Below are 18,565 nucleotides of genomic sequence, written 5' to 3' on the forward strand. Positions count from 1 at the left end.
TTTCCACTCCTCTTCTTTCCTACATCGCACAGTTCTCATTGGCTAGTTCGATAAGTGGGTGGGGAATATACTATTCATTAAAAAAAGTTGCATCATATTATCTAGTTGTGTTCACAACTCAACTAGCCTAACGTAATAAACACCTGATAGGCTTGTTTATCTTTCTGGTCTCGATGAGAGAGAAAAAAGCTACAGGCGGAGGTTCTTTTCTCCGCTGGCCATCCAGTAAATGTGGAGGGAGAGTTAAGATGGACTGTCGGCTTGTTCATTTCCCAAAGCGGAAGTCGCGTCACAGGCTCTCTTTCGATTTCCCATGAAAACCAGATGCATCCAGTTGTAGCCGACCTGCTGAAATTGCGCTAATTTAAAAACAATTCAGTGCCTTATGGGATTCCACTTCACTCTGAAGCCGGCAGCATTGCTGGCTCTGCCAAAGTGGTTATTGGAGGGTCTAATGACCCCTTACACCCTCAATAATTTTCACTCCCTCAGTTTTGGGACACTTATGCATATGGCGAAGGCGCGCACGAATGTGCAAATGGAGGGGCGAGGGGAAGGGGAAGGGGGTCGTTTGGGATTCAGCCAGTGTCTCCCTCCCTCCTTGGCTGCCTGGCTGGAGTTTTCAGGCCTGCAGGTCATTGCGAGGCCTTATTCTGTAAGAGGAAACCCCACAGAAGTCAATGGGTTTAACAGATTGTGGACAAGCTGCTGTGCCGTAACCACATACTTACTTTAAGGCTCTCATCCAGCTAAAATACTCATTGCTGGTGCCTTGTAAATGTTTATTTTATTTTATTTCACCTTTATTTAACCAGGTAGGCCAGTTGAGAACAATTCCTCATTTACAACTGCGACCTGGCCAAGATAAAGCAAAGCAGTGCGATACAAACAACAACACAGAGTTACACATGGAATAAACAAACGTACAGTCAATAACACAATAGGAAAATAAAAATCTATATACAGTGTGTGCAAATGAAGTAAGATTTGGGAGGTAAGGCAATAAAATAGGCCATAGTGGTGAAGTAATTACAATTCAGCAATTAAACACTGGAGTGATAGATGTGCAGAAGATGAATGTGCAAGTAGAGATACAGGGGTGCAAAGGAGCAAAAAAATCAAATAAATAACAATATGGGGATGAGGTAGTTGGATGGGCTATTTACAGATGGGTTATGTACAGGTGCAGTGGTCTGTAAGCTGCTATGACAGCTGATGCTTAAAGTTAGTGAGGGAGATATGAGTCTCCAGCTTCAGTGATTTTTGAAATTCATTCCAGTCATTGGCAGCAGAGAACTGGGAGGAAAGGCGGCCAAAGGAGGAATAGGCTTTGGGGGTGACCAGTGAAATATACCTGCTGGAGCGTGTGCTATGGGTGGGTGCTGCTATGGTGACCAGTGGCCTAGCAAAGACTTATAGATGACCTGGAGCCAGTGGGTTTGGCGATGAATATGAAGCGAGGGCCAGCCAACGAGAGCATTACAGGCATAACATTTTTACACTTTATATGTGTAAAAACACTTATCCAAGCCGACATCCAGGCTGAAAACTACTCATAGATAATCCCAGTACATCGTTGAGACTCATTCTTTGGTCTCATCTACTTTCAATATCTTCAGTTTAACGTAGTCATGGTAACTACTACAAAACACATTCACAGGATAACATAAGCCCGTTTATGTATGTGAAGTCACTATCTGACCTGTAAGTGCTGACTGATGGTTTACTGCATTGGTTTCCTGTGTTGAGTTCCTTAGTGTTGATGTTTCCAGATGTTTGTCTCCCCCTGCTCTTGTAAATGAAGGACTTTTTCTATTTTTTCCCCCTCTCATTGCCTCCTTGATTTCTAAGAACCATTGGTGGGGTTAATGCAAGTGTTTGGAGGGCCTACTCAGAGGCAGTCTGAGGGGGAGCAGTAGCTACCTAGCCCTCCCAAGGGCCAGATCATCTGGTGCATCAGTGACTAGAACATCTAGATGGGATTTAGGTGAAAGCAGTACTGATGCTGCTGCCTCAATGGGTTACTGTGCATAAGATCTGACCACTCAGGAGCAATAACGTTATAAATTGTTTAATACTTATAAACAAAAAATGATATGAGTGTAGAAATAACATTATACAACCCCAGTAATGTGTGTGTGTGTGTGTGTGTGTGTGTGTGTGTGTGTGTGTGTGTGTGTGTGTGTGTGTGTGTGTGTGTGTGTGTGTGTGTGTGTGTGTGTGTGTGTGTGTGTGTGTGTGTGTGTGTGTGTGTGTGTGTGCAGGTGTGTGTGTGTGCACGTGTGTGTGTGTACAGGTGTGTGTGTGTATGACCATGTTCTTTGTTCTTTCTCTACCCCACAGGAGAGCTCTGATACTCTGGACTATTCTCTATAGTACCTGTTTTGTGGGACTAACACAAGCACACCCTGAAGGTGAGGTTACATTATCTCATTCTGGAGTAAGAATTCATGTATATACAAATGTGTAAATCTCGTATTGGATACCAATGTAGACCAAATGGGTCTAGACACACTCACTTTACACACACACACACACACACACACACACACACACACACACACACACACACACACACACACACACACACACACTTGGAGAGAGTCAAGTTGAGGCCCACAGCCTAAAGTGTATGATTTAATATACAGGGTTGAAAGGTGGATTGTAAATTAGATCATATCTTCTGATGTGGAAGTGGAGATGTGATGGAGATAAATCTCTCTGTTCTATTTCAATGGTGGGAGATGAAGCTTCTACTGGGATTATCTGGAATCTTCTAATATTCCTCAGAATGTGGGATTCTCTCAAACAATACTGCGCACCCCCCTCCACTATCTCTGATGAGACGGCTGCATTTATAGTCTGTGGAGATCTGGATGTACTTACATTTACATTACATTTAAGTCATTTAGCAGACGCTCTTATCCAGAGCGACTTACAAATTGGTGCTTTCACCTTATGACATCCAGTGGAACAGCCACTTTACAATAGTGCATCTAGGTCTTTTAAGGGGGGGGGAGAAGGATTACTTTATCCTATCCTAGGTATTCCTTAAAGAGGTGGGGTTTCAGGTGTCTCCGGAAGGTGGTGATTGACTCCGCTGTCCTGGCGTCGTGAGGGAGTTTGTTCCACCATTGGGGGGCCAGAGCAGCGAACAGTTTTGACTGGGCTGAGCGGGAACTGTACTTCCTCAGTGGTAGGGAGGCGAGCAGGCCAGAGGTGGATGAACGCAGTGCCCTTGTTTGGGTGTAGGGCCTGATCAGAGCCTGGAGGTAGGTACTTTAACCTGTAATAGGGTTTTCACTGTGCCACTTCCTCTAGCAAACCCACTATTATGTTATTACAATTCATCACGTATCTACTTAGTGCACTTACTGCATTTTCAGAATGAAAACCAGATCATTTTAAACTACAGTATCATGGGACATTCTGCTGATGAAGGAAAATTTTGTTTTTGTCTTCAAGTTCAGCTTCAGTTCTTTCCATGTGTCTGTCATGCCCTCCCTGTCTACCACTTGCTTGAACATATCAGCCTCACAAATGGCACCCTATTCCCTATATAGTGCACAACTTTTGACCAGAGCCTTATGGGTACTTGTCAAAAGTCATGCTCTAAATAAGGAACCGGGTGTGATTTGGGACGCAAGCATAATATACAGCCTGCAAACCCACCTCCTTCCCTTATAACATGACTGATGTCCCAATAGCCTTTGAGAATCCTAGCTGCAGAGAGAGTGTCTGTACTGTTGTGTAATTATTCCTCTCTATAGTAGCACTGTATATCATTCAACTCTCTCAGTGTTTAGTTGACTGTTGTCCACATTTGTTTTACATCAGTTCTGAAGGAATCTGCTCCTGGACAATATGTGGGTAACAAAGACAGGGTTAACCATTTCAGCCACAATACTTCAACCTGGGGTTTGTTTGGATAATTGTATTATGTAGAATGGAGAATCATGTTATCGATGTTCATCGTATTTCTATCTACAATGTTCCACAATGTTTGCCTGTTGAACTTGGTCCTTAACAGGGCTCCAAAAGGGTTATTCTGTACCCATAGGATAACCCTTTTTGGTTCCAGATAGAACGCTTTTGAGTTTCATGTAGAACCCTCTGTGGAAATGGTTTTACATGGAACTGAAAAGGGTTCTACATGGAACCAAAAATAGTTCATCAAATGGTTATCCTATGAGGACAGCCGAAGAACCCTTTTAGGTTCTTTTAGATGGCACCTTTTCTTCTGAGTGTAGCCTAGCTGGTGCAGGGAGCTGGTTCATGATGCTGATTCAACCTTTGTGGGCCTCAATCAGTATGGTGCGAACACTGTCCCTGGTGCACAGAACGCCGCAGCCCGTCTGGTGTTCAACCTTCCCAAGTTCTCTCACGTCACCCCGCTCCTCCGCTCTCTCCACTGGCTTCCAGTTGAAGCTCGCATCCGCTACAAGACCATGGTGCTTGCCTACGGAGCTGTGAGGGGAACGGCACCTCAGTACCTCCAGGCTCTGATCAGGCCCTACACCCAAACAAGGGCACTGCGTTCATCCACCTCTGGCCTGCTCGCCTCCCTACCACTGAGGAAGTACAGTTCCCGCGCAGCCCAGTCAAAACTGTTCGCTGCTCTGGCCCCCCAATGGTGGAACAAACTCCCTCACGACGCCAGGACAGCGGAGTCAATCACCACCTTCCGGAGACACCTGAAACCCCACCTCTTTCAGGAATACCTAGGATAGGATAAAGTAATCCTTCTCACCCTCCCCCCCCTTAAAAGATTTAGATGCACTATTGTAAAGTGGCTGTTCCACTGGATGTCTTAAGGTGAATGCACCAATTTGTAAGTCGCTCTGGATAAGAGCGTCTGCTAAATGACTTAAATGTAAATGTAATGTAAATGTGGTACCCAGATGGCTTACTACAGTACCATACTTCAGCTACATTACTCCACATAGACATAGAGTTTGACATAGAGAAGAAGGATGATGATTTGTATAAAGAAATACACATGTTACTGTAGGCAAGCAATAGACTGGACTGGACTGTATCAGGTTGATCTCCTATCAGCTATTTAAAAGCAAGTGTAACGTTGTAACAATGTTGTAACCATGTTGTAACAAGTGTTGAAGGTTTTGCTACAACAACTCATCTGATTTATTTGATTTTCCTTCTAGACCATTTGATCTCCTGTAAGTAAAGCTGCTTTCTTACCAGCATGTCTTTCTTACCAGTTTCGCAAATGTGAAGAATGTAGAGCACTTCCTGTAGAGCACTTCCTTTAGAGCACTTCCTGTAGAGCACTTCCTTTAGAGCACTTCCTTTAGAGCACTTCCTTTAGAGCACTTCCTGTAGAGCACTTCCTGTAGAGCACTTCCTGTAGAGCACTTCCTGTAGAGCACTTCCTTTAGAGCTCTTCCTTTAGAGCACTTCCTTTAGAGCACTTCCTTTAGAGCACTTCCTTTAGAGCACTTCCTGTAGAGCACTTCCTTTAGAGCACTTCCTATAGAGCTCTTACTGTCCTGGTTTGGGGGTCAGGGTCTGACATAAGTACTCATTTGAAATTTGAGCATCTTAAAACATTTATGCAGTCACGAACACTAAGCACAAAGCACTATAAATTTAACCGGCATATGGTTACAACAATTATCTATAATCTCTATTCCTTCCCATGAGATTGTAATTAAAACCTGGAACATCCAGGCTACTGTAAAGTTTCCACAATACAATAACTGCTTAATCCTGGCCTCCTGTCTCAGTCAGTTCCAGTCATTTTTACACCGTACTCAGCAGAACACATTGTTCATTTCCAGACAAAGGAAAGGGAGGTTTTCTGTCTGCTTTGTAGATCTGCAGATATCCTTCATTGTTAAAAACCACTATCACTGTCTTCTCTCCAGGGAGCCGTTGAACTTCTGTTTCAAGAGGTTTTTCTAACCAAGACTGACATAATAGCTACATAATCTGTGGGCCATTGGTGGAGTTGAACGTTGATGCACAGCCCCAGTGGAGATCGCTGGCTATCCCTTTATGAGCAGTTTTTGCCACAGGATTTCCACATTTTAGTCAGGATGCTGCCAGTTTGGACTCAGAACAGGTTCAGATATGGCTCGGGCTTGCAATGTTTCATTTATTTGGTTACATAATTTTTAAAAATTCACTTCTAATTAAGAAATCAAATCAGTTAATTTGATTTTGCATAGTGTTTTTAACCTTAGCCTCTACTCACCTCTACTCATTCCACTGCCACGTTAAAAGGTGAAAAGGGCCAACAAAGAGTGTTCTCAGGGCAGATCTTCCAGTTTTGACTAGCAGAAGTGACTTTTCGTAGCAGGTCAAGAGAACTAACGCAGCAGGTTAGGATAATTAATGTGGCAGGTTAGGAAATGCGTTAGGGTTAGCTAAAATGCTAAAATTGTCCCAGAAGCAACTCAAACGTATCTCAGGCTGTTCTCAGGCCTTCCCTGAGAACTGCCTTGGTTTCCACTAATGCGATGCTGAAATGTCTGTGATCAACCCTTGTGACCCCTGCTCTTTTAGTTGTTGTAGGTCACACATTCAAAGAATTGTCACAAAGCCTGAAATCACATTGTAAATATATCCCACATGTATGCATAAACAGTTGTTGCTGGTAAGACCTTGGATGAACTGATCTTGATACTTGAGTACGAGGAACACTGTCTTTGAGACTTCAGTCTGAATCAGAAATCTATTCCCCCCACCTATTTTAGTAAATGAGTGATGTCTGACATCAGAAAATCGATTGTTCGCAATGAATCGCAGTTTCACTGTCTCATCTTGATGTCATGATTGATGGAACATATTGCCAACGTTTGACTACTGAATTAAACCAAACACATGATGTAAATTGGGTAACTCAGAAGAGACTCTTTGTCTGAGAGAAATCCTGGAAAGATGGCTGAACGCCTGGAACATGTCCTAGTATATAACAAGATCTCCTCTGTGCAGTTGACATCACTATATCTGTAGTGAGAGGAGACAGAAAAAGGCAAACATCAACATAAATACGATGTCACTTTGCTGTCACATCACACCTCCAAATACAACCTGTAATCTGACATCATCTGGATGGAAGCTGTCTATAAACAGCCTGATGTTGAGTCTTTGTGTCTGAAACACTTGATTTTTCACCAGTTGAGTTTCAATTTTTCTGAAAATGTCTTTCACATCTTCTAAATGAGCTATGGTCATGTGATCTGCCTAATGGTGTGTTTCTTCTGCTCCTCTGTAGATGTGAACGTTCTACAACAGCTGGGGCTTACAGGGACGAGGACCGGAGGAGGTGTATCGTCCACAGGGGCCCACTTCGCACCCCAGGGGGTCATCCCCTTTAAGTCGGGGGTCATCCTCACCCAACGGGCCCGGGTCCAGGCCCCACTGTCGTCCGTCCTACCCCCTGCCTCCTACCCCACCACCAACCTGTCTCTGATCCTCAGCCTGTGCTCCCACCGCGTCAACAGCGCCTTCCTCTTCACCGTCCTGTCCAAGAGGAGGAGACTGCAGCTGGGGGTCCAGTTCATCCTGGGGAAGGTGCTGGTCTACGTGGGCCAGAGGGACTTGGTCAGTTTCGATTATGACGTTCACAACGGCCAGTGGCATAACCTGGCCCTGGACATCCGAGGCCAGAGGGTCTCGTTATATACTTCTTGTGGGAAGACTAGTGTACATGCAGATCTGCATTCTAAAAAAGAGGAGGCCCTGGATCCCGAGGGTTCTTTCCTCTTGGGTAAGATGGCCCAGAACTCAGTGCAGTTTGAGGGCGCCATTTGCCAGTTTGATATTTACCCCTCTGCCAAGGCAGCTCATAACTATTGTAAGTACATTAAGAAACAGTGCAGGGAGGCTGACAACTACAGGCCCGTAAATCTCCCATCCCTGCTACCTCTGATCCCCTCAGACCCAAACCTTACTGTCGCCCTCCTCACCCCTCTAATGCCGACTGAAATACCCAGGAAGGCCCCCAGCCCTAATCTGGCCTTGACTGAGGAAAGAACCAGGACTAAGCTTGTTGTCCCAACTAACCGCCCCACAGTGGCGCCGACCCTCTCTGTGCGTAAGAGTTTTGTGACACCAAAGCCTGGAACTATGTCCCTGTCTCGTCCTGTGGCTGCCGCCCCGACAATGGCCAGGCAGGGATTAAAGCGCCCCTTAGTGGTCACGACCCAAACTGTTACTGTACCCCTCAGGACCATCGAAACACAAACATCCCCAATGCCAACGTCCCGTGGCGACAGTTTAGCTAAAAAGAGCACAGCAGTGGAACCAGGTGTTAAAACCCAGAAACCCACGGAGAGCAGTTTGACTGCTGCACCACTTCTTTCCACCACCACAACGCCACCAAAGAAGAAGCCAGACCACCAAACCACGGCAGCATCCAAACAAGGCTCTTCTTCTTCTGCTTCTTCTTCAAACACCTCTGTCCTCTTCGTACAGAGGAAGCAGCTGACCGCTCTGGCTGCACAGAAACCTGAGCCCAGAGTGACCAATGTGGAGGCTGTCAAAGACACCTCGTTTATCCCTGTCACTCCGCCTGCCACAGATGGCTTCCAAACCTGGGACTTGGAACCGACCCAGTTCTCATTGCTGGCTGGGCCGGGACCACCTGGACTAAAGGGAGAACCAGGACCCGCGGTAAGAACATGTTTTTTAAATAGAGGTGTGTGTGCGCAGCGTTCTAAGGCACTGTATCTCATTGCAAGAGGCGTCACTACAGTCCCTGGTTTGAATTCAGGCTGTATCACATCCGGCCGTGGTTGGGAGTTCCATAGGGCGGCGAACAATTGTCCCAGCGTTGTCTGGGTTTGGTCGTGGTAGGCCGTAATTGTAGATAAGAGTTTGTTCTTAACTGACTTGCCTAGTTAAATTAGGGTTAAAACTAAATATATATATATATATTTTAAAACATGCCTGGCATGCGTGGCAGCAGCAGCATGATTCCTTTGAACACCTGAGAGCCATATTTCACACTGAGCTCTGTTCTGTACTGTTCTAATCCCTCCTCCACCCATGGTGTTAAACAAGCAGGGAGCCTGATGCTAAGTCACTCTGTTGATGAAGGGGTGGTTGGGTGTTGGGGGTAGGTTCATCCAATTTATAAGCCCCTGACACGAAGCCCTTCCCTGGGTTACAGACATCGAAGTGCCCCCCCCCCAGCCCTGGCTGTGTGTCCTATCAAGCCAGAAAGGCACTGACTGAGAAAAGTGTCTTTGCAGGCTTTTATTGGGAATTACAAGGCTTAGAAGTGTCACTTTTACTTGTAAACTGCCCTTCAGTTGTTCATTTTACATATTGCAGAGGCTCCATCTTTCACTTTCACTTTTTTGATTCTATCTTGTGTTTTAGTAGGAGCTCACTAAAACGTTACCTCCTCTATAGCCTGCTCGCTAGTGCCCCCCTCCCCCCAAGTATGAAATGCTGGCGAGCCGGTGCTAGCTACCGGTGCTTGCTTGCTAATGTGAGATTTCCTTTTTAGCGGGATAGGTAGAAATAGCCAGGCCCACAGAAGGGCCATGCCCGCCAGGGGTCTGTGTGTCTGAGCTGAGGGCCTGACGCCGGGGCGAGAGATTCCTCCCAGGAGGAAAAATGTAGACCTTTAGAGCAGGATCAGAAGTCATGGTGGATAAAATGCCTCGGAACATTTAAACGTTTTATGAAGTAAGATGTTTGAACAACTTTGAAAACTATAACAAGCATGACTGTACAGCTCCTAACAGACCATTGGTTGCTCATAGCATATAGGTCATTTGTTCTTATTGTAACATTGGAATGTTATGGTGCCTATGTTAACAAAAACATATAGTAGGATCTATGGTTGTGTTAACATATAGTAGGATCTATGGTTGTGTTAACATATAGTAGGATCTATGGTTGTGTTAACATATAGTAGGATCTATGGTTGTGTTAACATATAGTAGGATCTATGGTTGTGTTAACATATAGTAGGATCTATGGTTGTGTTAACATATAGTAGGATCTATGGTTGTGTTAACATATAGTAGGATCTATGGTTTTGTTAACATGATAGTGGAAATGCACCACAAGACTACTTTACACAGCTAGAGAAACACGTCTTCATCGAACAAGCCTACTGTAAGTACACATTGAGGAGACCAGTTCTCAGAGTGGTTATGCTTTGGTGTGGTCCACAATTGAAATGACACTGACAGCTTGAAGATAGAGACCAGTGTGGGCTATGCCAGGACATGTGTAACCTGACAGATGCCAAGCTTGCACTGCAGTGGAGTTCAACAGTGTTTGAAGATTCCAATAGTCAGACCGGCTGCCACAAAACCCTCAAACAAAGCTTGCCAATAGTTCTATCTAAATTCCAGTCAATTTGTAGAATTGCGCTGCTACAAAGAACGTCTAGTATCCTAATTCTACTGACAGGAATAGAAACAAATTGTAGTTGTGGAATTCTTGGTTCTAAATGAGTGAGTTATTCTAGCTGCTGCAAACCTTGGATGATAGAACGGTGTTACATAGCAGTGGAACTTGAAAGGCATTCTAACACATTATCATGCCAGGCAGGAGACAAACTATGCCTGTCTCCCAATCCCGATTCTCTACAGAGTGCACTAATTTTGGCCATTTGGGATGCAGACTAGGGCTATATCCTGGTAACGTCATGGGATTCAGACTAGGCCTATATCCTGGTAATGTCATGGGATGCAGACTAGGGCTATATCCTGGTAATGTCATGGGATTCAGACTAGGCCTATATCCTGGTAATGTCATGGGATGCAGACTAGGGCTATATCCTGGTAACGTCATGGGATTCAGACTAGGCCTATATCCTGGTAATGTCATGGGATGCAGACTAGGGCTATATCCTGGTAACGTCATGGGATGCAGACTAGGGCTATATCCTGGTAATGTCATGGGATGCAGACTAGGCCTATATCCTGGTAACGTCATGGGATTCAGACTAGGCCTATATCCTGGTAATGTCATGGGATGCAGACTAGGGCTATATCCTGGTAATGTCATGGGATGCAGACGAGGGCTATACCCTGGTAATGTCATGGGATGCAGACTAGGGCTATATCCTGGTAACGTCATGGGATGCAGACTAGGGCTATATCCTGGTAATGTCATGGGATGCAGACTAGGGCTATATCCTGGTAACGTCATGGGATGCAGACTAGGGCTATATCCTGGTAATGTCATGGGATGCAGACTAGGGCTATATCCTGGTAATGTCATGGGATGCAGACTAGGGCTATATCCTGGTAATGTCATGGGATGCAGACTAGGGCTATATCCTGGTAATGTCATGGGATGCAGACTAGGTCTGTATCCTGGTAATGTCATGGGATGCAGACTAGGCCTATATCCTGGTAATGTCATGGGATGCAGACTAGGCCTATATCCTGGTAATGTCATGGGATTCAGACTAGGCCTATATCCTGGTAACGTCATGGGATTCAGACTAGGCCTATATCCTGGTAATGTCATGGGATTCAGACTAGGCCTATATCCTGGTAATGTCATGGGATTCAGACCAGGCCTATATCCTGGTAATGTCATGGGATTCAGACTAGGCCTATATCCTGGTAATGTCATGGGATGCAGACTAGGGCTATATCCTGGTAACGTCATGGGATGCAGACTAGGGCTATATCCTGGTAATGTCATGGGATGCAGACTAGGGCTATATCCTGGTAATGTCATGGGATGCAGACTAGGGCTATATCCTGGTAATGTCATGGGATGCAGACTAGGGCTATATCCTGGTAATGTCATGGGATGCAGACTAGGTCTGTATCCTGGTAATGTCATGGGATGCAGACTAGGCCTATATCCTGGTAATGTCATGGGATGCAGACTAGGCCTATATCCTGGTAATGTCATGGGATTCAGACTAGGCCTATATCCTGGTAACGTCATGGGATTCAGACTAGGCCTATATCCTGGTAATGTCATGGGATTCAGACTAGGCCTATATCCTGGTAATGTCATGGGATTCAGACCAGGCCTATATCCTGGTAATGTCATGGGATTCAGACTAGGCCTATATCCTGGTAATGTCATGGGATTCAGACTAGGCCTATATCCTGGTAACGTCATGGGATTCAGACTAGGCCTATATCCTGGTAATGTCATGGGATGCAGACTAAGCCTATATCCTGGTAATGTCATGGGATGCAGACTAGGGCTATATCCTGGTAATGTCATGGGATTCAGACTAGGCCTATATCCTGGTAACGTCATGGGATTCAGACTAGGCCTATATCCTGGTAATGTCATGGGATGCAGACTAAGCCTATATCCTGGTAATGTCATGGGATGCAGACTAGGCCTATATCCTGGTAATGTCATGGGATGCAGACTAGGTCTGTATCCTGGTAATGTCATGGGATGCAGACTAGGTCTGTATCCTGGTAATGTCATGGGATGCAGACTAGGCCTATATCCTGGTAACGTCATGGGATGCAGACTAGGTCTGTATCCTGGTAATGTCATGGGATGCAGACTAGGCCTATATCCTGGTAACGTCATGGGATGCAGACTAGGTCTGTATCCTGGTAATGTCATGGGATGCAGACTAGGTCTGTATCCTGGTAACGTCATGGGATGCAGACTAGGTCTGTATCCTGGTAACGTCAGCCTTGACCAAGCATGAGGCAAATCCAGGCCAGCATCAATTGTAGGCTAGCTCTCCAATAAACATGTATCTCCCACCTTTAAGCTGCTATGACGTACATAGCCGTGTGGATTCCCTCACTGCAGAAGTACGAGCGGAAAGAATTGCCAACACTGCTCTGTTCGGTCAGGTATGACCTAACGCTGGGGCTCTCTGGGCTTCAGTTAACAATGGAAAATGTGGGTAACCATCATCTGTACCCCAGACCAGTGACATGCCTCACAGCAAGACCTGCATAATGTCCTCAATATAACAACCAAAGGCTATTATATTAAAACTATTAACTATGTCATACTTTTACTACAAAGTATGTTCTGAAATTTCTGACAAAAAAAGATCTGAGATCAGTATTTGATTTAACTTTGGACAGAGTCAAGGGCAGACATTGCCTTAGCAGCAAAATCAATTATTATTATCAATTACATCAACATACAACATTGTGAGAAGAGTGACACCACCAAACACATGAAAACACCTGAAATAGTCCGTGACACGGGGACACATGGCCAAGGCCAAGAGTGTCAAAAAAGACCAATAACTCCCACTTCATGAGATCTTTAAAAACAAGTACAGCCTCAAGCCCTGAGATCCTACCTGGGCACAACATTCAGTAGGATCTATGGTTTTGTTAACATATAGTAGGATCTATGGTTTTGTTAAAACAAAAAACCATGCATCTCCCCAGTCCAGTGAGACCTGTTCCGGTTCCACGTACCAGGCCTCCAGTATGTCTCCCCAGCCTGGTAAGTCCTGTGGCAGTTCCACGCACCAGGCTTCCAGTACATCTCCTCAGTCCGGTGAGACCTGTTCCAGCTCCACGTTCGAAGCCTCCAGTGATGATCCTTGGCCCAAAGCCTCCAGTGATGATCCATTGCACGAAGCCTCCAGTGATGATCCATGGCACGGAGCCTCCAGTGATGATCCATGGCACGAAGCCTTCAGAGATGATCCATGGCACGAAGCCTCCAGAGATGATCCATGGCACGGAGCCTCCAGTGATGATCTATGGCACGGAGACTCCAGTGATGATCCATGGCACGAAGCCTCCAGTGATGATCCATGGCACGAAGCCTCCAGTGATGATCCATGGCACGAAGCCTCCAGTGATGATCCATGGCACGAAGCCTCCAGCGTCAATCCGTGGTCTGGAGCCTCCGGCGACGGTCTCCTATCCGGAGCCTCCGGCGACGAGCTCCAGTCTGGGGCCTCCGGCGATGGTCCCCAGTCCGGGGCCTGCGGCGAGGGTCCCCAGTCCGGGGTCGGCGATGAGGGTCCCTACACCAGAGGTGCCTTCAAAGTGGGGGGAGCCAGAGGTGGAGCGGGGTCTGCGTCCCGCACCAGAGCCACCACCAAGATAGATGCCCCCCGGACCCTCCCCTATAGTGTCAGGTTTGCGGCCGGAGTCCACACCTTTTGGGGGTGGGTACTGTCACGCCCTGACTGTAGAGATCCTTTTATTCTCTATGTTTGTTTGGTCAGGTTGTGACTCGGGTGGAAATGTCTAGGCTTTCTGGTTCTTTGTTTTTGGCCGGGTATGATTCTCAATCAGGGACAGCTGTCAATCGTTGTCTCTGATTGGGAATCATACTTAGGCAGCCTTTTTTCCTTTTCTCATTTGTGGGTTGTTGTCTTTGTTTGTGGCAGGTATAGCCTTACAGAGCTTCACGTTCCTTTTGTTGTTTTTTGTTTTGTTGGCGACATTTAAAATACAAAAAATGTACGCTTACCACGCTGCACCTTGATCCGGTCATTTCCTTAACGACGATCGTGACAGTTTGGTCTTCGCCAAAAGGTATGTGGGAGACTTCCCAAACATATGTAAGAAGGTACTCTGGTCAGATGAGACTTTTTGGCCATCAAGGGAAATGCTATTTCTGGCGCAAACCCAACACCTTCCATTACCCCGAGAACACCATCCTCACGGTGAAGCATGGTGGTGGCAACATTATGCTGTAGGGATGTTTTTTATCGGCAGGGACTGGGAAACTAGTCAGAATTGAAGGAATGATGGATAGAGCTATATACAGGGAAATTCTTGAGGGAAACCTGTTTCAGTCTTCCAGAGATTTGAGACTGGGACGGAGGTTTACCTTCTGTCAGGACAATGACCCTAAGGATGACCCTAAAGCAACACTTGGGTGGTTTAAGGGGAAACATTTAAATGTCTTGAAATGGCCTAGTGAAAGCCCAAACCTCAATCCAATTGAGAATCTGTGGTATGACTTAAAGATTGCCGTACACCAGCAGAACCCATCCAACTTGAAGGAGCTGGAGGTAGTTTTTCCTTGAACAATGGGGAAAATTCCCAGTGGCTAGATGTGCCAAGCTTATATAGACATACCCTAAGAGACTTGCAGCTGTAATTGCTGCAAAAGGTGGCTCTACAAAGTATTGACTTTTGGGGTTGGAATAGTTAATCACGCTCAAGTTTTCATTTTTTGGTCTAATTTCTTGTTTGTTTCACAATAAAAAATATTTTGCATCTTCAAAGTAGTAGGCATGTTGTTTAAATCACATGATACAACCCCCCCAAAAAATCTATTTTAATTCCAGGCAACAAAATAGGAAAAATGCCAAGGGGGTGAATACTTTCGCAAGCCACAGTATGTTAACAAACCGGTGATCCTACTTTATGTTAAAAAACATAGTTCCTACTGTATGTTAACGAACTGTAGTTCCTACTGTATGTTAACGAACTGTAGTTCCTACTGTATGTTAACGAACTGTAGTTCCTACTGTATGTTAATGAACTGTAGTTCCTACTGTATGTTAACGAACTGTAGTTCCTACTGTATGTTAACGAACTGTAGTTCCTACTGTATGTTAACGAACTGTAGTTCCTACTGTATGTTAATGAACTGTAGTTCCTACTGTATGTTAACGAACTGTAGTTCCTACTGTATGTTAACGAACTGTAGTTCCTACTGTATGTTAACGAACTGTAGTTCCTACTGTATGTTAACAAACTGTAGTTCGTACTGTATGTTTACAAAACCATAGATCAAACTATATGTTAACAAAACGTAGTTCCTACTGTATGTTCCTACGTAGTTCTCAAGATGTTTTTCATTTCCTCTTTCCTGTCTTGTCGTTGTGTTTTATGAGCCTGGTGGAAAAGTAGAAATGAGATCAACACCTAACATTTCCAAACATAACTAAGGGTCTGCTCTCTGCTTGGATTTGCAGACTCTGACCCCTCATTAGCAATGACCTTTGATAGCTGAGCTAATCCATGTGTGTAATTGGTTTAAAGCTAGCTGATGCCCGTAATTAACAAGAGTGGCTGTGTTTGGAACCGACCAATGCAGGCCCCGGTCCACAGTCCAGGCCGCCCTGCCAGCACAATGACTCACACTTCCACATCCAAGCACTGGAGTGGTTTTGGAATTGGAATAATATTGGTTTCAGTGGGAGTGAGCCGTAGCTGGCTTAACAATACGCTCTCAACCACACTGCCAACATCAAAACCCAAGACCTAACAAAGAAGGTTCGCGAGCACTGATCCAAGTTGAAACTAACCTGTGTTGAATGTAACAGGCTATGCTTGCAGAATGGCAGGGAAAAGAACAAAGCCTTGTTTCGATATGCAGCTCCTGAAAATGACTATAACCGTGCTGGGTGGATTGATAGGTGTTTTACTGCCAGTGTAATGAGGGCAGTTAGCTCAGCTAGTGATGACATGCCACTATGTGGATTGTATGTTACATTTCCAACTCTCAAACTCTTCCAAGTGCCAACTCTTCCATGGAACTGTATCTCATTCAAGTTCTGTTCTCACACGTGGCTTCATTCAATCAATTCAATCCACTTCCTGTACACAGTCTGTTATTGCTCTTACTCACTCCCTGCTTTATTGACATATTTTTCCCCCTTCTAGGGACTTCAAGGACCTCCTGGGAAGCCAGGGACGCCGGGGAAGAGGGGGCCTCGGGTGAGTTTCTCCTGGTTGTGTTCCTGTTCCTCTTGGACTACACTAAAACAGTGATTCTTAACCAGGGGGCCCTTTGTCTGGTCCATTGTACTGTCTATATTCCAAAACCAGGAGGCCCTTTTTCTGGTCCATTGTACTGTCTATATTCCAAAACCAATACATTAAAGGGAGACTTGGGATTTTGGCAAAGTTTTTGTCTTTGTGTCCAGTATGAAGGAAGTTAGAGGTAGTTTCAAGATCCAAAGCCAACTAGCATTAGCGCAATGACTGGAAGTCTATGGTATCTTCTATATCGCGATGACTGGAAGTCTATGGTATCTTCTATAGCGCGATGACTGGAAGTCTATGGTATTTTCTATATCGCGATAACTGGAAGTCTATGGTATCTTCTATAGCGTGATGACTGGAAGTCTATGGTATCTTCTATAGCGCGATGACTGGAAGTCTATGGTATTTTCTATATCGCGATGACTGGAAGTCTATGGTATCTTCTATGGCGCGATGACTGGAAGTCTATGGTATCTTCTATATCGCGATGACAGGAAGTCTATGGTATCTTCTATATCGCGATGACTGGAAGTCTATGGTATCTTCTATAGCGCAATGACTGGAAGTCTATGGTATCTTCTATATCGCGATGACTGGAAGTCTATGGTATCTTCTATAGCGTGATGACTGGAAGTCTATGGTATCTTCTATATTGCGATGACTGGAAGTCTATGGTATCTTCTATAGCGCGATGACTGGAAGTCTATGGTATCTTCTATATCGCGATGACTGGACGTCTATGGTATCTTCTATAGCGTGATGACTGGAAGTCTATGGTATCTTCTATAGCGCAATGACTAGAAGTCTATGGTATCTTCTATATCGCGATGACAGGAAGTCTATGGTATCTTCTATATCGCGATGACTGGAAGTCTATGGTATCTTCTATAGCGTGATGACTGGAAGTCTATGGTATCTTCTATAGCGCGATGACTGGAAGTCTATGGTATTTTCTATATCGCGATGACTGGAAGTCTATGGTATCTTCTATAGCGCAAATACTGGAAGTCTATGGTATCTTCTATAGTGCAATGACTGGAAGTCTATGGTATATTCTATATCGCGATGACTGGAATTCTATGGTATCTTCTATAGCGTGATGACTGGAAGTCTATGGTATCTTCTGTAGCGCGATGACTGGAAGTCTATGGTATTTTCTATATCGCGATGACTGGAAGTCTATGGTATCTTCTATAGCGCGATGACTGGAAGTCTATGGTATCTTCTATAGAGCAAATACTGGAAGTCTATGGTATCTTCTATAGCGCAATGACTGGAAGTCTATGGTATCTTCTATATCGCGATGACTGGAATTCTATGGTATCTTCTATAGCGTGATGACTGGAAGTCTATGGTATCTTCTGTAGCGCGATGACTGGAAGTCTATGGTATCTTCTATAGCGCGATGACTAGAAGTCTATGGTATCTTCTATAGCGCAATGACTGGAAGTCTATGGTATCTTCTATAGCGCAATGACTGGAAGTCTATGGTATATTCTATAGCGCAATGACTCTAAGTCTATGGTATCTTCTATAGCGCAATGACTGGAAGTCTATGGTATCTTCTATAGCGCAATGACTGGAAGTCTATGGTATCTTCTATATCGCGATGACTGGAAGTCTATGGTATCTTCTATAGCGCAATGACTGGAAGTCTATGGTATTCTAGTCTATGGTACCAGTCTATGATATATGATACTATAGACTTCCAGCTAACGCTAGTAAGCAACTGCTCTAGCTCTAGTTAGCAACTTCCTTCAAACTGCACGCAGAGACATACAAATGCTATCCACGAGTTCATCTGACTCTAGTGATGTAGATAAAGCGCCTCATTGCCAAAACCCCATAGTATCCCTTTAAGAAAACACCATTAGTAGTGTCTTAATACAGAGGGGTTTATAGAGAATTATGATAAAGCTCTCAACAACATC

At 44.9% G+C, this 18,565-nt stretch overlaps 1 protein-coding gene across 3 annotated transcripts in view; it reads left to right on the plus strand.

The window, feature by feature from the left end:
- Nucleotides 1-18,565, plus strand: part of LOC115140708 (collagen alpha-1(XXVII) chain B-like) — a 122,958-nt gene that overhangs the window by 1,248 nt on the left and 103,145 nt on the right. For all 3 annotated transcript variants that reach the window (XM_065026810.1, XM_065026811.1, XM_065026809.1), the window contains exons 2-4: nucleotides 2,344-2,414; nucleotides 7,241-8,640; nucleotides 16,533-16,586. In XM_065026810.1, coding sequence (XP_064882882.1) covers nucleotides 2,344-2,414; nucleotides 7,241-8,640; nucleotides 16,533-16,586 — 1,525 coding nt within the window. The remainder of the gene's footprint in view (nucleotides 1-2,343; nucleotides 2,415-7,240; nucleotides 8,641-16,532; nucleotides 16,587-18,565) is intronic.

The sequence above is a fragment of the Oncorhynchus nerka genome, linkage group LG13, assembly GCF_034236695.1.
Source record: "Oncorhynchus nerka isolate Pitt River linkage group LG13, Oner_Uvic_2.0, whole genome shotgun sequence".
In the NCBI taxonomy this organism is placed as follows: Eukaryota; Metazoa; Chordata; class Actinopteri; order Salmoniformes; family Salmonidae; genus Oncorhynchus; species Oncorhynchus nerka.